The sequence below is a fragment of the Xenopus tropicalis genome, chromosome 3 (assembly GCF_000004195.4).
Source record: "Xenopus tropicalis strain Nigerian chromosome 3, UCB_Xtro_10.0, whole genome shotgun sequence".
Lineage (NCBI taxonomy): Eukaryota > Metazoa > Chordata > Amphibia > Anura > Pipidae > Xenopus > Xenopus tropicalis.
This window is the reverse complement of record NC_030679.2, coordinates 59,822,779-59,846,706: the sequence shown is the minus strand read 5'-3', so window position 1 is coordinate 59,846,706 and position 23,928 is coordinate 59,822,779. Positions and strand designations below refer to the sequence as shown.

Here is a 23,928-nt window from a genome sequence, read left to right as displayed (position 1 = left end):
GCTAATGGAAGCCAGTTTTGGCCACTCCCCCATTTTAAACCACACCCACTTCAAACCACACCCATTTTATCACAATGGTCGCTGCAGGGATATCTACCATCATTCATATGTTTAAGAATGATATTATGCCATATTAAGACACACCCTTAAATCCATATGCCGCCTCCTCCTCCCCTGTGGATAGCACAGCAACCCCCAGCATATAATTACACACTTTAGGGACCATTTAATGGCTATTTCCAACTGCTAACAAACTCCCAGACCAAACCCCTGACAAGTTCACCTCCCACAGGCAGCAGAGGGTAGGCAGAATATGGCACACACAGGCAGCATTCTGCCTTTCCTATGCTGCCTGTGTGTGCCATACTCTGCCTGCCCTATGCTGCCTATGTGCCATACTCTGCCAACCCTATGCTGCCTATACACAGGCAGCATAGGCCAGGCAGTACATACAATGTCTGAGGTGTGAATAGGTGAACAATGTGAGTGATTACAGCCTGAGCCTGAGGTGTGAACACTGCAGGGGGTGAACAATGCAGAGATTAAAAGGTGTGAACAACACAGGGGATTACATTTTTAGACAATACAGAGGGATTACAGCCTGAATCTGAGGTGATAACTATGCATGGGTCCAGTTAAGGTTAGTACTGATACCATTTAAAGTTTACACAAAGTTAAGCCATCAAAGCAGCCAGACAGGTGGGGGGCCACACAGAGGGGGGTCGAGGGCCGCCAGTTGGGCAGCACTGCTTTAGAGTATATTAATCAAAAAAAATTTTGTGGAAGCTTGATAGTTGGAGCTTCCTTTTTCATATTCTAGTATCACTTGTAGCAGATGTAGACTGCTGCTCTACCTGCTCTGAATTGTAAAAAAATAATCCAAATGATAAGTTATCACTGTTGCATTTGTGCAATTGTAGTTAGACTCATGTGCAGATTTGGGAGTTATTTTTACAGCTAAAAAAGTATATAATAACGGAAATTTCAGTCAAAATATATCCCAGAATAAACAGGAGCCCCTCCAGCACTACACATTGAGGAATATATATCAAAGAGAAAAAGTAAAGCCCACTACCATTCGCCAAAAGGAAACTGCACAGTTCTCTGTTCACCTAGGATTATAGGGTTTTTAGCAGCATATTTTTCAAAGGGTAAAAAAGAGTGAATTCTCTTTTTAGATAAATAAGCCCTGAAAAATCCTATACAGGTGTACAGAGAGCTGGGCAGTTCCCTCTGGTGAAATGTGCTGAACTATATTTTCACTCTGATAAATATGCCCCAGGCAATTAACAAAAAATACACACAGATGATTTCAGAAACTGAAAATCAATATTACTTACATAAATACTGGCAGAGAGCATTTAATGTGGGTCCCTTCATCTTTTTCAGTGCACACAGCAACGTTTCGGGCATAAACCAGCCCTTTATCAAGAGGCTTGATAAAGGGCTGGTTTATGCCCGAAACGTTGCTGTGTGCACTTGAGTAAAGTCACTTTTTTCTACAACATTTCCGGAGTGCTGCTGTTTTTTCATTTTATCCTGGATATTGTTTTACCCTGGCTGAGGGTTCAGCTTGCACCTGGGGCTACAATTAGCTGGTTTGTCCATTGTGTAGCACACCTTAATCAATTTGTTCATCTTTTTCAGTATAACAAATGGTTTTATACACATTATTAAAAAGTTCATGAAGTTATAGTCTAACATATCTAACACATAATCTAATTTATAGCATAACTTAACCCCTAAATACTCAATTACATAACCATATATTAAGCCCTTGTTGTTCTTTATTTGATGAGAAACAGGCAAATACTGTTACAGTCATACATTTTAGTTTATTTTCCCTGAATTCCAGCACCTCATTGAAGTATACAAATACAGTGTACTGTTTCTACTTCTGCCTTGATAAACCTTTGGAGAAATCATCATATCATTAACCGTAGTAAGAATAAAGCATTGTCATTGACTGGTTAACTTTTTGAAACATAAGCCTCTAATGGAATTAGAAACATAGACAACTAGTGTATTGACTTTCCCATTAGTCACACACCATGGGGCTAATAGGTAAAAGAGTACTAACATGTAACGTACTCTTCGTTTACACCAGCAGAAAAGGCAATTAGGTGGAAATGTATATAGTTGTATGTGGGTTTTTGTTGCACTAATGGACCTTTTTTAGTATGAATAATGGTTCAGATGGCTACAGAAGGCATAACTCAGAGGTACTGTGAATAGGTACAGGATTTGTTTTATACAGTCATCATATGAACAATCATACCAAACACTTGGCAATTAGGCAAGCCAGAAAGCACATTTGCCTTTTGAGCTATTTTTTATTCTTTTTTGAATATCAATGAAAACAGTGAAAAGGTTGAAACAAATAAGAGGTCAACTCACAAAGTCTCCAGACTGTGGAGCCCGTCAAAGCATTTCTTTCCCAGGGAGTAGATTCTATTGTTATGGAGATGGCTGCAGGGGAACATTAAAAGCACAGTCAGAAAGCATGCTGCGCACGGTGAACCTATGCAAACGTCCTCAATGGGCGCTTCTAAAGAAACGTGTTTTCAAGCATGCACTTATTGTATACAAGTCAAGCACTGCCAAAGAATTTATTGGAGGGCATGCACCTCAGGCTTTCACGTTCCTCCCGCAAGAAGATTGGCAGCTGTTTTATGGTTCAGGAATTAATGCATAAGATGCCTTTAATGTCTTCTGTTTTTCACCCAGTTCTGTAATAAAGAGGTAACCTTGCATGCTGTGTTGAAGCAGAAGGCAGATAACCACGAGAACACTGAAATCAGGATACTAGTGAGCGCACATTATAGGCTGCATGAGTTCCTACTGTTTTGTCTACATTGCGATCTGTCTGTTTATACAAAATTTAACATGAGCAATGCAGAAGAGGTTAGACCTACTAAACAGAAGACATTCGCTTATTTTTATAAATATTGTGGCTGCATAAGTTACTCTGCCAAAACTATTATACAAAAAAGCACTTTAGCTAAATGATTCCTCCCTTGAATATACATTTTTAAATAGCAAAAACCCAGCACTTAGAGAAAAGACAAGCTCATTCACTTCATTAATGATCCAACACTGTGTCTGGTTTTCACATCTCAACCTCTTTTATTAAGAACTTATTAAAGTCAAGTGTTAAAATACTCTGTTATGTTATTTGGACACAGAGAGGAAATGTTGTTATTCCATGTTAAAAAGCTACACAGACTTATTATGTGCCTCGTGGGACTCACTACAACAAGACATATTGGGAATTTATATGAGAAAGGAGATGAAAAAAAAATCCAAATGTAATATTTGCCTGCGGCACATTTTACATGGTGGACTATTTCCGCCATTGAGAGATGGAAATTCCTGCTAGGCATACAATTTCCTGAAAACTGAGAAATGCTTTTGTATTTAAAATAAAGCAGAATATTCCGCAAGCCAACATGTTCTACACAGGACAGTTTGAAGGTGCAGTTTCATTTCATTGGTCAAAGCAGCAATGTTTTCATTATCTTAAGATTGTCAGTGGTTTCCTTGGAATTCCCTCCTTGCCAGTAAATGTTCAAGATTTAATCGAATGAGAAATTGGATTTCTTTCCAGACCCTTATGGTGAACTACTTTATGTAAACTAATTTTATTTGTATTTTGCCTGTATAATAATCATGTTAGTCCTTGTGGGAAACCTATTGCACTATATATGTAGATTATTTATATGCGCCAAATGGTGCACTGCTGCCATATAGTGTGGTAAAGCCTTAATGTGCTCATAATGAAAAAAACCTTGACCACACGTCAGTCCTGTACAACAATAAAGAATATGCTATGATAAGTGCATCTGAGAAACCAGCCTTAAAGTCATGTTGTCAACCTTGGCAAATGCCCTGCAACAGGGCTTAAATTTTGTGTAGATAAACTAATAATAATTATAATCACATTTTGCATTGTTAAGCAAAGACCTGATGAGTACTCAAGTTATTTTCCTGGAGATCCTGTACTTCAAATAACACTAACACAATTTGGAAACTTCTGCTGTACCTTTTCCAGGGCCCAATACCTTGGGGATGCAGCATTTTTGTTCAAATGTTTAGGATGCCCTATAAATGTTTTGGTCTAATTCACTACAGAGCACACAAATCCCCCCCCCCCAAAAAAAAATGGGTGAACCCTAGAATACTGAGGTGTCATGAAATGATACAATCTTAAAATGGACCATCGAAGGAAGGAATAATTGACTCTTAAGCCTATATAACTAATCTGTTTGGGGTCTGCACAGTGTTGACTACAGCTGTCATATTTTCCACAAGGACCTATGAATATCTCTACCAATCAGAAGGGCTGGATTAATAATAATGTTGGCCACATGGTTTGCAATATTTGCAAAGGCAGTATTTACCCTAGTAAATAGGCATAGGCATCTTTACTCAGACAAAAGACAGACACAAGGTAGGAGAGTTTGTGGTGGTGAATATGGCACCTTGTATAAACTATACACTGCACCTTTTTTTCTGTTATATTTTAATGGTTTGTGGGGAAGCCAGGAGCATTCTACTTACTGACCCCGCTATAATTATTTTGTGGCTTTTGTACAGGACAGGTGACTATTACTGATCTGGCTGATTCTGAGAAAGATGAAATACTATGCATAAATAGTTAAAGGAAGCTATGCTAAAACATATCTTCACATAATAATTTATCTGTAAGTAAGAAATATAAAACTACATAAAAGGTGTTTCTTCATTTGTATCCTTGTTTTGGGGCCTTGTCATTATGGGAGATAAAATATATTCAAATGGCAATGACCATGGGAAGAAGAATGATCCCTTTAAGCAGGCATAATTTATAAGTGTCATATGGGCGCCATAAATATTAGAAGTCATTGTATTATTATTGCTATATAAAGCTAAACATTTCATTCATGCATCTGTAATGGGTACGGTTCATATAATTCACCAAACTACACTCGCTACATTTTCCTAAAACAAAAGTGATATTCTGAAGCAAACAATTCAATTTGCATATAAACAACTGCAAACCCAATTTAGACTTACAGAACTACCAGACTTGAAAGGTTTCTGAAGGCATAATCTGGTATATGATGAATCTTGTTTAGTGCCAAGGTCATAGCCTGTAATGCAGACAAGCTTTCAAGTGCTCTCACGGGAATCTCAGTCAAAGAATTGTCATCAAGCCAGAGGTGACGGAGGGAAAATAAACCATTGAAAGAGCTTGGTGGAACATAGCTGATATGGTTTGCATCCAAGCGCCTAATAAAAAATACATATAACATTAGTATTGCTAATGAGCTTGAAGAACTTGTTCTGCTTACATTTTTTCCACATTGATTGGCTTTTGATAACTGTATGAAGTGTAACCATTAATGTGCCATATTTATATATATATATACATTTTTCCTATACCTAAGGAACATCATCCAAGACAGTCCTGGCTCACATAAGGCTGGAAAGGTAGAAAGGTAATTCTGGTGGCAAGCCAAACACCTCACTATGACTATGACATACCCATTAAGCGGAGAGGGAATTCATAAACAACCGAGTTATGCTATTACTCCTGACAAGGAAGTAGATAAGAATATGTGTCATGGATCTGTCTTAACATGAATATTAGACATGAATACTTAAAAGTGTGGAAAAAAAAGTTTTTGGCTAAAGCATAGTCAGAGCATGCTATCTTTCATATCAAAGAGTCACTTTATCATGGGATTCTTCTGTTTCTTTATGCTTAGTAAAGGGGATCTATACTGTCACAGTTTTAAGAATGCTTTCTGTATAGTCTAAAGAATTTTTTTGAGTTCATTCTTTTTCCCTGTACATTTTTAAATCAGTATCTCAGGCATCTGTGATTTGTCCAGCCAGTGGGGGTGGGGATATAAGACTAGAATAGTCCATATTGTCCATGTATGGGAGGTGGTTTAGAGCTCACAGAGAGAGAAACTAATGTTATTCTGCAAAACTTTTTAAGAAACAAAGTTCAGGTGCTATAACCAATAACTTAGCTTAAAGTTAAGTTAAATGTACAGTTTTACAGGTTATTTATGACTTTCCTGTATTGCAAAAAAATCTGTTTAATGATATCTCCCTTCTTGTGGATTATGTAGGACACAAGCACTGCTACAAACTGCCTGTTGCATTTGTTACTAGGCTACAGAAGAAGGTGAGCAAAACAAAATGAAATAGCACTAGGTTAACTAAGCAATTCTATTTTTTAGGAAGTCTGTGTTTTAAGAACACACAGCTGGCCATACAGATAATCTAACACCGTATTGCCGGAAAGCTCACAAGGTCTCGCCAGCAGTTATAATGTAGGCGTCAAAATTCTGACACTGTTTGCAATGAAAATGCAGATTATAAATCTAAACAAGTCAAAGTTCTATCAGCAAACAGAAAGCCTGAAATGTTTACAGTACATGCTTCCATGAGACTAACCCTGAGGTAAAGACAATATTCATTTGAGGTAATGGCTTTTGCATGATGTTTTGGACCCACTGTTAGTAGGTTGGTATACATGTATTCTAAACAATGAATATGAGCAAGCTAATTAAGCTCACATTTTACCTGAATGTTTAAGGGGCCGATGGGCTCAAACGGGTATAATGTAGACAGAGCTGTTTACTGATTAAAATAAGAAGAATTCCATTCCTGGAAGATGCCATTCACAAATGTATTGTGCCCAAGGCGACCTAAACACTGTAGCTCAAGTTTACTCTTTTTTCTCTGTTGTTGCTGGACTACAAAACCAGAGCACCTGACGTTAACATATTTTTAGTCTAGTGACATTACGGATATATTCCTAAAGCAGTGTTGTTCAATAAAGCTTTTTCCCAGCTCCCCAGAACTGGTGGCTAAATTATAGTTCAAAATAATCTTCCAATGAGAATCTCACCTAATTTGTAAAAATCTGGCTCCATGCTCTTTGCTCAAGCATTAAATGGTTTTCCTAGCAACACACACTTATGTCCTTCTTTCTCATGATTACAGTGTAATATCACAAAACCAAAGTATCATAATAATATAATATAATATTATAATATAAAAGCATAATTCTGCTTATATAAGGCAAGGGAAGATGACCGACAAACTGCTGGTAAGCAGTCGTCTCATTGGTGAATTATCTTGAATCAGTTTTTGGCCAGCAGATTTCTCATTGGTCAATAAAGTAAATAGGCAATCGTTGTCCATACTGACAAATCACTCTTTGTCAGTTAGTTCTCTTCTTTTGCCATATGATTCTCATGATTCTTTCTTTTAAAGTAAGTGTTTGATTCATTATCTTTTTGCCATTTTTCATTTTGAAATGTAAATAAAGAATAATAATAATAATAATAAATGAAGTACTTTAGAATATGCCAGTCATTTTATAACAGACAAAAGTAATAAAATGCCAAAAAAACGATCATGGTTTTAAAATAGTGACTACAGACAGCAACTTGCTTCAACTTGATTGAGTTGGCCACAATCAATCGTTATCATGTTAAGAGGCTCAGAACTTCTTTCCTCCTTCCCTCCATAAAGGAGAACAGTTTCAAGCAATTTTAGTTTCTTAATGGCAGACAAGATAGTGGCTGTGGCAAGGTAATAACTATTATCGGCATTTCCCATTTAACAGCTGCTCTTTCCTTTTTAAAGAAAGTTACCTGATCTCCATGTATCCTAATTCACAATGGACACAAAACATTACCAACTTCAAATGCTGATGGGAACAAAAGGTTCCATTTGGGTGAAAGCTTTGTGAAAGTTACTTTGTTGCCTTAAAGCCCTTAACCCCATCCACTGTCTTCCTAATTGTTTAACTTGTTTCAGAAATGCATTCCGTGTGTAAATCAGAAATGCAGGAGACACCTGGTGAACAGAAAATTGCTAGACGGCATGAAACAGGAAACTAAAATTCAGCACACCTTTATCTGAAGGGCACAGTGCGGCTCAAATGAACAAAGAAATCCTAGTTTTCTTTTGCTCAAAGACATCATTTGTACCAGTGGTGTTTGCCTGGTCATAGTGCCTTCTCTGTCTTGCTGCTTATCATCCCATCTCATGTCTGATTCCCAGTCATTAAAGGCAACCATTTAGAGCTGTCATGCTTCTTATGTACTTAATAGCTATTTTTTTTAACTCTACTGACTAGTAACTAAAAGGATTTCTTCTCCTCTGTTTCATTAAGTGAACCATACAGGAAGACAAGATATCTTCATATTTAGGGCACAGGGACTCAGGTAAAAACTAAATAAAAGCCAACTTTCACTATCACTTGCTTTTGTTTGGCAAATGCTTGGGATGAGTACATTTCCAGCTAGAGAAGATTAGCTTCCAAAAAGATATTGTGTAGGTTATTATAGAGATATTATAATAATATTCAGTTTTGTCATATGATTACCCTGAAAGATACACAGTGCTGCTAACTGTGCAAATTTTGGTTTTGAAAATAAGGGCTAACCACTCATTCCCAGGACAGAATTATTTTCTGTTTATTGATGGAAAGTACACTTAGATGATTGTGTTCAAGGAACAATACCTGTACCAGGCCACACATAATGGGCAATAGTGCAGCAAATTTTGATCGGACTGGCCTGGCATCAAAAGGACATTCTCAGTTGGACATGTCTACTTGTTGAAGAGAATCTAAGCACAGTTGAACAACCTCACTTCCATTAATTATTGCTGCTGTAGCGGCATGTATAAGGCAGAATATACTATCTGGGAGACACCACAAGCACATATGACTGGAGATAATATACTACTGAGGTCAATGGAGACTATCTTAGCTGAGGCAATCTTTAATAACACAGTATATTTTCATTTGTATGAGCACAGACATGCTTTTTCTATGCTTAAAATAGCATTCTACAGTAGCCTTGACAAGTATTGCACTTACAGAGACTGAAGGCTGCGCAGGTTGTGAAGAGCTTCACTCGGTACCTGCCTTAACAGGTTGTTCTGTAGCATTCTAACAAAGAAAAGAGCAAGGAATAAAGATCAAAGAGGATTATTTCTATTTTTGTGACATGACTAAACATTAAAACACCTCAGCAGAGAATGTAATTTTATTATTTTGCAACAAAAGGCAAGGGAGAATCTTTACATACAGTGTAAACAGAGAGAGGTCTAGTGTTGTAAGTACCATAGAACACATAAATACACAAAAAGAGGTTGTGGGAGCACTCCAAGGCTAAATAAAGTATACAAATACAAGCCCTCTGATTCAAACCAGCCCCCAGGTCAAGAATGGCAATAGTGCACGGGAGTGCCAGCCTTTGAAAAATATGACCAGAGGTAAATAGATAGGGCCACCATACGGGGTTTACCTTGATGTGGTATGGTGGCTTACCAATCTTATGATCATAATTTTGTAACTAAAAACCCCTGTTTCTTGTCAATATACTGTATGCACTAGCATGAAACTAATAGACAATTTACTTATGAAACAGGGGACCAGGGAATGTGCATTGATCAATCCCTTTTGTCTTTCTGTATGTTTACCATAGAACACACACTGCAACCCCATGCCCAGTCTTCTGGGTGGTTCCACTCCCTCAACAGCTAAGGGCACAGATGGGGACCCATTTTTTGCAGGGAGGAGTGGTGTCATGATCATTTTCACAGACCCCTCAATAACTTCATAAATAAGAGCAACAAATAAATTACACTAGGGTACATTTGAAAAATTAGTTTTGATTCTGAACAGTTTGAAATATAATTGCCAGTTCTGCAGACGTGGTAAGGCATGCTTTGACAATAAGTCAATGCATAGTAAGAAAAATCACAAATATACTAGAGAACTTTTTTACTGAATAATATCATGTTACATTTCTTCTACTGATGTTTTGATGTTCGCTGAGCAATTTCAGGCTATAATCTACTTTTTGAGTGCAATGGCAGGAAGTTGATCACAGTGGAGCAGTATTGGACAAAGCACCAAGTAAGACAGTAGCCTAAAGTATGAAAGACCTCTGTGTTATGAGATGCTTTATATTTATATGGCTGACTTTTAGTGAAAGGTTTCAAAGTCTGCTGTATGTATGTATGTATTACAGGAGCAAGCCTTCCTCTGGCTTACCTGCATATTAAGTGGGTCCAGTAAACATTTACTATGAAAGTTTTTTAACCATGGGAATATATTCCACTGTACTGTTACTGCAAGTTCCAATAATTTATGGTCTAAATAATATTTTAGCTGTTGGAAACAGCTTGTTTCGGTGATAACATTTACAGTTCTTCATTAGTACAAAGGGTGTTCTACAGTAATAATAGTAATAGTCAAAGTTATATGTATTAATCTTGTTTTATATAAAGGCACTTTCACTATGTTGTCCCTGTTGGAGACAAGTAATACTGGACACACAAACTGCACATTTTCTAAAGCTTTCATTGGCTACAGATCTTTAGCTATTCCCTTCAATATTTTCTCCCTTGTGAGAATTACACTGTAATATAATAGAGTCAGCATTTCACAATATCCTCTATAAAGTAGGATAACAGCAAGATGACTAACAAAGTGCTAGTAGGCACCATTCTCACTGGTGTTTTCTCTTGCATCTGTAATTAAGGTTTTGTCAACCTTCTCAGAGAGCTAAGGGGGCACAGTGGGATATTTTTATAGAGGGGTTAGATCCCCTTTAGAGAAAATATATCATCACAAATCTTATGGACGCATTCTTAGAAGGATGAAAAGAGCTACATTGTGCAGCCCCTGGGTGAGCCAAAGTGAACAGCCATCTGCTATGTGATAAAGGTCAATGAAACTTCAGAACTGTGCATCAGTGGGCACCCATTCTACTTTATTGGCTCCTTGTATGTCTTTACTTATCATGATTGGAGATCCGTCAGATACTGAAAGCAACAGCCGAGCACCCAAACAAAAACAAAAAAAATAAATAAAGTCCAATTCACCCCAAATGGATGCATTTAGCATTAATATTATTTAGAAGTCAATGCTTTACATTGAAAAAGTTACTATTACACGTATAGTTCTATTTTCTTCCCCAAAAACAGTTTAATTAATGGCCTAAGGAATTGAGAACAGTAAATGGAAATATAGACAACAAATGCTTAGTATACTTACAAAACTTTTAGGCTGCCGAGCCCAGCAAAAGCTCCCTTGGGGATGTATGTCAAGTCATTTCCTGCAAGACGTCTGCAAGGTTGAATTAAGAAAAATAGTCAATACATTTCTCATCATGTGGAACTCATTTAAACAAGATTCATCTCAATATAGCATGACTATATACTGACCAAACATGCCAGGGGTTATTGTTTAACCGTCTTGTTTTGTTACTTTTAAAAAGGAGAGACGTAAATAAATAAATAAAAAATTGTACCGCTAGCTAAGCAGTTGTCTAAGAAATGTAAATGTTTCAGGCTTCCTGTAATTCTGGGACTCTGTGTAGCAACATGCAGCCTTTTAATGTGTGCCAGGAAAAGAAGTCTGTTTCACTCAGCTAGAACTGGCAATGCAGCAGACAGCGAGTATTTCAAGGATGAGTGATTGGCAATAGCCTTCCAAATTTTCAAATTCTTTTGTAGCATTTACAAGTGGTGCTAAATTGTGAAATAAATGAGTGGTTTTATCCTAAATTCCAAGGTACTGGTAACTGAGTGTACAGCATATTGTTACTTGGGATGTCATGATTAGGAGAGTGGCACAGGCACAAATTGAAAGCTATATATATATATATATAAAATGCATTTTGTGTACAGTATGAATTTGATCTTTTAATATACCTTTTGCACTTTAAAGTGTGTGCTGTCCATTCTTGAACTTATTGTATATGCAAGGATATCGGAACCTGTTGGGGACGTGCACCACGTTTTGTTCTATTGCAGGGTGCTGTACTATTACATAAAACAAGTGTTTATATATATATATATATATATATATATATATATATATATATATATATATATAAATACAGTATAAAGAGTTTTAACATTTTAAAGTACTTTATGATAATATAACCCTCAAGCATGTAGTATAAGAATAATCGTATAGGATCCCTATCTAGATAGTCAATCCTCAGCTAAAAAAATTTTAATGTTCATTTAGATATATAGTAAATTACTACTTGATATATCCTCAAATCACAAGTCAACTGCACCCCTCGCTTGGAGTAGAATAAATTCCTTTCTAATCTCAATAAGGAAAACAAATTTCTTCTTTGATCTATATTCTTTAATACCTTTAGTAACTAGAAAGTATTTACAAACTGCCTAAACAAGGATGTCAACAACATTTAAATAACTTTTAATAGAGGCCACTGGCCCAGCCACCCAGTTCCATACTGAATGATCTGGATAAAACTGGATGGACTGAATTTGAATTCAGATGTCTCAAACCGATGGCACCTTGCTGTTGTATTGGTTTAAATCTTTCTGTTTATGCAAAACAATGTATCTATCTTTCTCTCTGTTTTTTTTTAATCTATTTATCTGTCTTGTGAGAGAGATAACCTGCACAAAAACTTTACACTACCTGTGAACCCATCTGTGGGACCTAATGCCTTAGCTGGCTATCACTTTACCTCTGGCAATCCTTACAATAGTACATTAGGTTCTGCTTGGGGGCTAAAGTGCACTGGGTGTGTGAAGGCAGGTGTTGGGATACAACATCTCCTCTCCTTAAGAAACACAATAGGGATGTTTTGTTTTACTTTGGCTCACTGCTCAAGCAATACAACCTCTATTTCCCTGACAATCAAACATTAACCAGAATACTGCAGCTTTTACAATCACTACATTAACATTTCTAGCCTACATTCTCTAAAGCATATCATTTATATAAATTTATATATAAATATATGTATGTACACAAACACTACAGTATATATATATATGCCATACAAGGTTTATTCCTACTCCATGTTCGTTCTTCTTGCTTTTACTTAATGGTTTTATCTAATAACAAACAGTAATGCTTGCTTCATGTTCACTGAATGAGCCTGAAAGCTTTAAACCTCAGTAGCCCGGAAAACAGAGCTCATTTTGCCTATACTCATGAGTCTGAATGGGCTGTTGATTTCCACTGAAAGAAAACAGACTTTGATTTGCCGTATCATATTATAAGAGTAAATGTTTGAAAAGATTTCAAATAGACCGAAGTGCAGAAACGTTTACACCTTCCAAAACCTGATGTGACAAAGATGAAAGGAAAATGATCGTGTAAAGCCCCATTTAACATTTCAATCACCTATGACTCTTTTTAATCTTGTATTGACAGCCAGAGGATAGCAAAGCAGGTGCATGTGCATGACTAGTGTACACAAGATAACACGAAGTGTGTATATAAAAAATATACTTTTTTCATTAAGGGCTCACATTGAGTTTTTTTCCTTAGGTAGTTGGTAAATTCTGAAGGCATAGATTAATTTGTTTAAATGAAACTGAACGTTTGTATTCATATGCTGGTGAATGTCTAATATTGCAACCTACAGAGAGTATCCTAGCTGACTGTGACACTATGGCAATCACCACTCTTCTTCTTTGAAAAGGCATATAAATAGAATATAAATAGAATATAACCATGGCACCCTTTCACAGTATCTTCTTAAATGTAATTACATATCTTAGTTTCCTGTTAAAATACACCAGCAGTTTAAATGTTTCAGTCTAATTGTGTATTAAATGGACTCTATGAACCTTATACAAATAAATTTTCCTAGGAACATCATTGTTAAAATCTAATGGTACAGACATTTTACATTTTTCTTGGTTTTAAAAAAAGCTTAAATTACAACAGAGAATATGGCATTAATTACCGATGGAATAATAAACGTCCAGGGAAAACTACATTGCCTTTCATGCTACATACAAAAATGGATACGCTATTCCAGGAAGGTTCTCCCAGGCTATCTTGTTAAATACCAAAACGATTTCACAAGTGTTTCGCTTTCTCTAGACACAATTCAGCACAGTGTGCAGCCAGCACTCATTGGCTAATTTCTACGGAACTTTCTGGGAGTTTCGCAGGTCAGTTATTGACGTGTATTGTCGGAGCTGTGTGGGAAAACTCTGTTAAGGGCTGCCCGTGTTGTTACTTGAGTGATTTCAGTATTCCACATACTTTATCACTTTTTTTAAACCCCACTTCATCACTTTCACAGAGCTGTAGAATTTCAAAATGGTTTTGTTTGAAGATTATAAAAGCAAACTTGTTTTGTGCCACATGGTCTTTCAAAATTCTAGCGATTTTTGACACTGGGCAAAAGAGTCCAAACTTGGAACAAGACCAAGCATATTGTTTTTCACAACCTAACATGACCTCAGCTAATAGAGAGACTGGGTGAAACAGCTGCTAATTCAAATGCAGAACACTTTAGCAACTAAAAGTATACTGTATTTAATAAACTGACCTAAGAATCTTTCAGATAATACGTTTCAGCCACTAGCCACTGAATCTAGAGAACCACAACTGGCTTATAGTGGAAATCAAGTTTCCTCCTTCATAAGTCAAATGTTCATTCATCTTTGTCAGGTCAAATCAGTAAGTTCAGTTATGTGTATGATATATATATATATATATATATATATATGATCAGGTCACATTCAGATTTATTGATCATATCAAGATGACTACAAAAGCCCTTAAGGGCTCTGGCACACAGGGAGATTAGTCGCCTGTGATAAATCTCCCTTTTCGCGGGCGACTAATCTCCCCGAATTGCCATCCCATCGGCGAAAATGTAATTTGCCGGTGGGATGGCATACGCGGCGCCGAGATTTCAACTAAATTGTGGAAGTTTCCTCTCAAGGCAACTTCCGCGATTGCGCCGCGTATGCCATCCCACCGGCGATTTACATTTTCGCTGGTGGGATAACATTTTCACGGGATTAGTCGCCAGTGAAAAGGGAGATTTGTCACGGGCGACTAATCTCCCCGTATGCCAGAGCCCTAAATAGTAAAGTGAAAATGTTTCAAAAACTGTAGGCTTGTAAGATCAATATGTATTGTTTATTCTTTTGTCTGTTTCACACTAAATCCAATCTAGTTTGGAATCCAGTTAAATAGCTGTTTTTTTTAATTCAACCAAACTATATTAGAACAACATAACTGGGTTGGAAAACAAATGTTTTGAAACTATGATAATAGTGGTTAAATTAGTTATGGCAATTGGGCTAAAGCTATAATATGCAAATAAAGTTTAGTGAATGACAAATGTAAAATAATAAAAAGGGTATGTTATTATTATCTTGGTTCCATAACATTAAAGCCATTATGGTGTATTGTACTTGTGCTTTGGGTCGTATGACTGGATCGCATGTGAACTGGCCACACAAAGTTGGTTGTATGGCATGCTTCCAGTTCTGGGGTAATCACAGCAGAGGTTCATTTGCCAATGTGATTGTTCAGAGGGCAACCCACAATGTCATACAGCTCTGTTAGTAATTGAATGAACTTTATAAGAATTTCTCAACACAAAACATTTTTCATCACACTTCCACAGAATTTTTTCTTGTGGAACTGTTGGTTAGCCTTTGTGGTAGCCAGTAACCACCTACAAGCCCCGAATGGGTCAGCTGTGGGATGGATTTTGCTATCATTTTGGATGCAACCACATCAGGTTTTGATTATTCAAAATGGTCAATCGGTGACCACTCCCCACACACAGCGAAACTTATTTGGTTGACCTGCATGTCCTGTGTGTGGTTTTCTTAAATAATGATTCCTCGAAGAGAAGAGGATGGAGAGGCATGCTGGAGACCAAAGCACTCTAATGACCCCAGACTCCAGTGTTTTTCCTCCAGTTTGTACAGAACTGAGCCTATAGCACACATTCATCAGGAACCACTAGAAGCATGTGATTATAACTAATACCTATGTGCATTTTTAAAAGATAATGAAGCCCATGTTTGTTGCCTGCTGATTCCCACTAATTAACAAAGGCTGTCAATGACAGGAATCCTCTATTATATTATATTATAATCATTATGGCTAACTGTAACTTGTCACACTAGGGGGCACATTTACTAACCCACGAGCTGGCCGAATGCGTCCGATTGCGTTTTTTTCGTAATGATCGGTATTTTGCGATTTTTTCGGAAAATTGTTGCGACTTTTTCGTTACTAATACGATTTGTGCGAAAAAACGCGAGTTTTTCGTAGCCATTCCGAAAGTTGCGCAAAATCTGGCGATTTTTCGTAGCGTTAAAACTTGCGCAAAAAAGTTGCGATTTTTTCGTAGCGTTAAAACTTGCACGAAACGTCGCACCTTTTAAGTTTTAACGCTACGAAAAAGGCACAACTTTTCGCGCAAGTTTTAACGCTACGAAAAAATCGCCAGATTTTGCGCAACTTTCGGAATGGCTACGAAAAACTCGCGTTTTTTCGCGCAAATCGTATTGGTAACGAAAAAGTCGCGACAATTTCCGAAAAGTCGTAAAGACGCCGAAAAAAATCGCAAAAAATACGAAAAAGTCGCAAAATGTTCGTTTTCAAATCGGAATTTTTCCAATTCGGTTCAGATTCGTGTCTTAGTAAATGTGCCCCTTGGGGTGAGGGTCACAATGCGCAATATTTTTTACTGAACCCTGGTTATGGCAAAAAAAAATCTAGCATTTTAGATATAACCATTTGTTTTCTGCACTCAAAAAATCGACTGTGCAGCAGGGCTTGGCATTTCAGCAATAACATTATCTGCTTGAAAAAAATGCATCCGTTTGTTAATCACTGCTGAGAATCCCTATGAATTTATCTGTAGAAATGATAGTAAATTATATCAATGTTTGTTCACCATTTCTTTTTAACACTTCACTAATTCAGCACTTTCCAACCAATTTAATGCATAAACAACAAATTCCATTAAAATATATAAATCCACTGACATTACGTGCCTACAACAATAAGCACAAACACAATGGGAGGAAAATGACCTGGTCACTTTTAAATTGAGGTTTGTGTAAAGAATCTCTCTGATTCCCTGGAAATGGTTTCCACTTGAGCGCTTAACAAAGACAGCTGTAAAATATCAAAGTGAAAAAAATCTGGGAAAAATGTATCTGTAGTATTAAATTTAAATCTTTCCTGAGAATGAAACCTGGTTTGGCATACTGCAGTAATCTACAAGTGTGAGCTGCAAATGATTGAATTGTAAAAGGCATATTGTTCCTGGTTTGTTTTATGGCGGAAGGGAATTGTTTCTTTACACAGTTGAGCTTTATTATGTCTGGTTACAATGTGCCTACAACTTTACAATCATATTGAACTTGTGAAATTTAACCTCTTTCATACCGTGTCACTAGTGGCTGGGAAAGAAAATCAAATTATATGCAAAAAAAAAAAGAAAGGGGGATAGAATAAATATCTCTTGAAAACCTAGAACTCATAAAATGCAGAATTAGGTAGCATATGTTTTTCCAGCAATGGTATATTAACTATAATGATTACCAATTATAGATTATACAGTATATATACTGAATACTGGTTTATATTTTTTAACTTGTGTAAACCATAATAGTAATAGTACCCAATGACTGTTACCATAACCACGGCATGAGTGCTACAATATAAAATGTTTGCTTATTTTTTTAAAAATCCAAATATGAGAAACTCATCAAATAAATTCCTACAAATTTGTAAGTTTACAAGCTCTAATAAAACCCTCTTAAAACTTGAAAATTTTGAATAAAAAAATGGTTTTGAATTAGAAGAATGGAGTTTTACATTCAGGTTCTTTGCACTTAATAAATATCGAACGTTTGAGTTTTTGAACCATAATTCAAACACTGGGAGTTTTATCGCAAAAAAATGTAAATTATGAACAAAAAATTGTATGCAAATGTTGATAAACCACCCCCTTAGTGTACGTAATACATTTGAGTAAAAATAAATTTACCGCGTTTGAAGGCCATTTAAGTTGGACAATATAACAAGGTAGTTTTCAGATGTTTTGCCATTAAACATTTATGATACATCTATCAAACCCTAAAGTTTGGACAAAGTATCATGTGAGGCGTGTAAATTTTTGTGTGCTAAAACTTCCAAAATTTGAGTTATGGTTCAAAAACTCTAATTATTGGTATTTATTGTAAATAAAGTTCAATAATAACATTTTTAAACTTGAAAATTCGAAGTATTCACCTTTTTTTTATTTGAACGAGTTTTCTATATTAATAAATCAGAAAGCATTCAAATTTTTTGAAAATGCAAGTTTATTGGCATTAGAAAAAAACTGTCAAATTCACAAAGTCGAAAACTGATAAATAAACCCATAAGTCTGACCGTATAGAAAATCTGATCTACCAACCAGCCATTATAAATAGTGAGTCAGAATATTTAAAAAGATTTGTTTATTTTTTTTGGACAGACAACTGTGGCTTTTCAGCGCTATAACTCCCAGTGATAGCTGGTAGATTCTGCACGTTATTCTGTAAGTTGCAGTTTAACCATGAATCAAAAACCAAGGCCTCAGCTGAGCCCATTCATCACAAATATATGGTCACCTTTCTGATATTAATCCTATATAATCAATATTGATACCCCAATACCAACTATCATCGTACAGCGCACAACACTACACATTATTTCTACTACTAATGTTTACATTGTCCAAAACTATTATTATTAGCACTGTGTCAGTCATCTTCCATACAGAGATTATTGTAAAACATAATTACACCATAACCATAAACATCGGGATGGAACACATACTGCAGGTTTTGCTGTTCTGTGATAGAAACAACAGTTGAGTTCAAAACTTTCATAGCAGAAGTCTAGAGCTGGCTATCAAACCTGTAATATGTTAACTAATTAATTAATTATTCAGTGAAAGATTCAGTAAAAATCCCAGCAGTATTTATTTATATGGCCCCATTGGTTAGAAATATGTGCTCAGTAGTTCTATTCATTAAGAACTTATTGTATAAGGAGACTATACATGTCCACTGCCTTTAAGCTTTACACTCCTAACTCTAAGCTGATGCACTGCAGATAAAAAATAATAATGTCTGGTGGCTGCCCATGCGTCAAAAGTCTTTCATTGAGAGGCATTTTACATGACATATTCTGTTTCTGTGCGAGATGCTAGATGGTAACTCCAGCCTATGCTAATTGGCAGACATAGTATGGGATGATTTATGAATACAAAGGTTAGCATTTTCTTTTATGAGTGGGTGGTTAACTGAACAATAACTGTCTTGTTCTTCTAGCAAGGGATTTTGTGTGTATCTTGTCTGTTTAAAAAGTAAGTTGTGGGGCACTGCCTTGCATTATCGCAAAATTCTGTCTGATGATGAAAGAATTTACAATGTGTGTCTGGCTCTATGCCTGCAGCATGATATCGCCTAGCATGTACACTGTCAAGGCATGCCAAAAGTATGGCTCAAATACAGAAGAGCAACATATAAGCATGGCAGTTTGTATCTGGAAGAGAAATTGCTATTATGTTTTTCAGCTTGTTTCTCCACACAGATGTACAACACTAACTAGAAATTAAGCAGACCGGTTCTGCCTTTATGTTACATGCATGCAATGCTAAAGAAGTGATTCAGTCTATTGAAGCATTCACTCATTTCTTAAACAATGTAGAGCATATGCACCTATAATTTCTTTCTCTTTCATACTACCACTTAGGGAAAAGAACATGTTTTAAACAGCTTTTAGTTTCTGCCTTGGCTGAAAAGAGTCAACTATTCCTTGGTTCCACATCCTTCTCAGTTCCACTCTTACGCACTTGGTAAAAGGTACTTGAGGTCATAGGCTGAAATGAAGCAACAAGTAGTAAAACACAGAAGGAATTATACATGCAGCTCTGCCTATTCCTGCTAATACCAATCAATTGTATTATGCACATCCATCCTTCAGTGTCTTTTAACATGTGCCACTGAATCTTTGCTACTGTGTATATGCATTCATAATTTTCACAATGTCAGTCCCCCTGTGTTTGTACTACTACTACTATATTTTAACAATTAAGAACTATAATTTAAGATTTTAAAAAAAGTGCTTGGATACACAGTGGCTTACTTGTTCTTAACCTTGGGTCCTCTGACTTTGCTGGAATCCTTCAATATATAATTAAGCAAATGATAATATTATGAGGGTTTTCTTATAGCACTATTATACAGACAGATATAAAAGGAAAAAGATAAAAATGAAGTTGCATGCAGCTGGATAAATCTAAAGACATTTTAATGAAACACTTATCATCACAACAAGCAAAGATACTATCTGCTCATTCTTCACTGGACCTAACAGATGAGGTCATCTGCTGGAGTCCAATATACTGTATTTACCTTCCAGAAATGATCTGGAACCTATTCATTATCCTTCAACAGCTCCACAAGCATTCTGAAATGTAACCCTTGATTTGTTTTTAATTGGATTCTGGCCTGACTCGCTAAGACGCCAAATGTATATTTCCTTTCTTTAGGGCACTGACAGGACACACATATCAAAACACACAACAAATGAAGAAAACGGATTTTAAAAGGCAAAATATGTTTATCTCTCGAAATATTTGTTGTAAGAAGTATTGTACAGTTTTCAGTTTTATATATTTTTCTATTGAAGTTAGATATTCCTATTCATTAGTATCTCAGTAACATCTTTATTTAAAGGATGATCATACAGGATACCCCCAAGCTCAGTAAGCAGAAACAAATGTGAACACTTTCCTTGCTATTTCATAAAAAAGTTTAATTTTGACTAAGAAAGCAGAGCGGATAAATCTCTGTATATAGTTTGGTTAATCAGAAAAATGCTTCATTGTTTTTCTCTGCTAACTGATTTTTTAAAAATTAAAGTAATATGAATGCATAAAATAAAAATATTAAGGGAAAGAAAAAACATAGGCATATTATTGTGTCAAGTCTGTATGGTTTACATTTACGTCAAATAAGATGCTAAAAAGTACTGTTGGGAAGTGCTAATTTACACTTTCCCTGAACACACAACCCTGTGACTTTAAATCTGGGACAACCAAAAACATGGCTGCTGACTGTACTGCAAAGTGACAGATCCCAGTCACAGCCTGGCCCAATCAGCAGGAGGGATTTGCTTCTGACCTTGTGACCCTGCTGAAAGAGGTTTGGAGCCAAAAAGATATGAAAGTGAGGTAGCTCTTGTCCAAGAGAGGAGAAGGAAAGCATGGACTCTGCACAGTAATACTGGGAGCTGCCTAAGATTTCTCCATCTTTCCTGTGAGTGTTCCTGTGATCTGTACAAGTAGGGAGCTAGGGTTCCACCTGTAGAACAACTATCTACAGTATATAGGGAACCCCATAATCAGAGCATAGGGAGTTAGTTAACCCTTCCCATTCAGCCCTTTAATGAATGGGATTACTGCAGCAGGCCTGAGCTATTGTTAGGGCAGTAATCCCTGTAGGATAGTTAGGACTTCAGCCCTGTAGTGAGTTGCCAGCGTGTACACTGGATCTGGATGTGGGATTACCCATCAGCCTCCATGACATCTGCAGTGAATCTCCATCAGGATCCCAAGAAGCCTTTCTCTTCCCCAGCATCTCAAGCTCAGCGAGGATTAAAGCTGCCAGACTGCTCCCTGCCTCTGCTCTGCCCCACAGGATCTATTCCCCTTTTATTGCCACCGGGAGTTTGGTGAGATTTTACAGTTACACAACCCAGGGTGCTGCAACACATAACTCTGCTACCACTACCTTCATACAAGGAGTTAACTTGCGCAGACAAATAGTGTGCACACTCAAGGTTCTTAAAGTGACAGTGGACATATCTTACACAAAGGGGAATATTGTCAAATATTATATGTGTTATGTTGAAACTGTTATTCACTGTTTTCATTTCATTGCATCTTGCATATATATACAATTTATTTCATATCTATCAATTGTGTGGTTTATTTCCTTTACATTTGGTATATTAATCACTGCTGTTGCAGTTCCCAGGGAGTTGTTGCCCACTGGTATATGGTTTAGCCCTGGGTGGAGGCACATAAACTTTCCAAACCCCGCAAATCTCCCACTTAGCGGAGGCTTGGGATTTTTCCTGTTTGTGCCCAGGTGTGGCCCTGGATATCAGTGCCAAGAAAGGGTTACAGTACTACTACCTCCTACCTGCTCTTTTTTATTTCCAGCTGTTTTCTGTTGCACTTGCCTCAAAGTAATTGGAACAGAACTCCTTGTTTGCTAGGTCACACCCTGCTGGCTTCTTAAAGGAAGGATCATCACACTATAGCTGGACTACAGGAGGAGGTAAAGATATTTCTGGCAAGCAGTCAAGGCAGAATCTGCAAGCCAGTAACAAAGATATTGGAGATAATGATATGAGTAATATGAAATTAAAATGTTATATGTTTGAAACTTGTGTGTTTCTATGAGAGATTGTCATACCTTCTGATTGTGCCTATTTAGGTGATACAATTCCAATTCATGTACCTTCACTTCTAAGGATGAGGCTTAGCTAAAGAGTGGGTAGATTTTTGGGCGGATCAGGGACTAAATATGTGTGGCTTCGGTGGTTTAGGGTACAGCCTAAAACACCTCAACCTTTTTATCAACTAGAGCCTATTCATAATATATAACTGATGAATCCACTGAAGAACAACATGGCAGCTCCTATCTATATGACTAAACGCTCATATAAAAACTTTTTTACTACAGCATACAATACAATAAATGAAATTCCATGCTTAGTAGCAAATTTCTCTGTAAAGTGTGGGGACAACCATATTAAGCTCCTAATGGAAGTAATGGCTGCTTTGCTAGCCTTCCTACTTCTAGGTAATAGTGGAGCTCCACTCTTTATGCTCACCTGTGAAACATTTCTCAGGCTGACTAGTCAACTAGTGATTAGTGACATTTTTTGACAGGTTTCACCACAAATAAGTTCCCATAGACTCCAATGGTCACAAAAATGGTCACAAAAAAATTGGCAGTGAAAAAAAACGAAATGGGACAGACTCGCATATCACTAGGCACAAACTATTTTGGGACGAGCAAACTATTTCACCCAAAATTTGCAGTATCAGCAGTGGCATATTAGAATTTTTCCTGCAGTCTGTTTCACTGAAAGAAGCCAAAATGCAGTGTGTTATGCTGGGAAAAAAATGCAGTAGTGAGTATTATCTCTCTCCTTTGGCTTCCACATCAACCAATGGGGTATGGAGCCCCCCAACTTTACACTGTCGTTCTGGTGTCAATGTGTTTGGACGATAATGGGATCAATGCTAGTCCCAACACATCCTGCTGTAATCAGCACAGTACCACCAAAGAGAATGCTGCTTATCAGCACTAGATCAGTTATCTTGCTGTATATTTTGCATACAGAGTTTCTAGTGTAATTTTTGCTGATGACATTACACTGCAATCAAACATCACCAGGGAGGACTAGTGTTTCATTGTTTTGTGAAACTGAATTTAATGCTTTCAGAGCCATTTGCAGGAGCAAAGAACACACAGATCAGGTGGGATTCTCATTGGAGGATTCTCTTTTATTTAAATAAATCTGCAGTCTCTGGAAAGCAGGGGAAGTTTTATCTAATAATATTGCTTAAATAATACAACGCTATTGTTACTGGACAACAGCTGGGATGTTAGGATTTGTACTCCTGCAACAACTGATTATAGTGTAGTTCAGCAACAGTGTTCAGATTCCTATAAATGCATAATTACCAGCACATTACAGCAGCACAAGCTGTGGTTGCTTGATCGCTACCGGCCACTTGTTTTTTTTGCCTAAATCTTACTGACAAATAAACAGAGCACTAATTTGATTGGCTACAGAAAAAAGTAATAGCAATAGCATCTCCCCAGCAGCCCCCTGGCTGGCTTAAAGCCCAGGCTGAAAATGTTGAGTGGCCTGAGATGCCAGGCAAATGTTAAAGAGAATGAAAACACCAAATTATAATCATTATCATAAAAGTGAAATAACTTCAATGATTCTATGTAATGATGTGAGAGACATCAGCAGACTATCTAAAAGCAAATAAAGCTTTTTATTTGGTGCAA

The 23,928-nt window shown here is 36.8% G+C and overlaps 1 protein-coding gene across 1 annotated transcript in view; it reads right to left on the bottom strand.

The window, feature by feature from the left end:
• lgr5 (leucine-rich repeat containing G protein-coupled receptor 5) overlaps positions 1-23,928 on the bottom strand; it is a 107,275-nt gene that overhangs the window by 31,566 nt on the left and 51,781 nt on the right. The window contains exons 3-6 of the mRNA XM_002940173.5: positions 11,081-11,152; positions 8,894-8,965; positions 5,056-5,271; positions 2,398-2,469 (exon numbers count right to left, since the gene is read on the bottom strand). Of these exons, the coding sequence (XP_002940219.2) occupies positions 2,398-2,469; positions 5,056-5,271; positions 8,894-8,965; positions 11,081-11,152 (432 nt within the window). The remainder of the gene's footprint in view (positions 1-2,397; positions 2,470-5,055; positions 5,272-8,893; positions 8,966-11,080; positions 11,153-23,928) is intronic.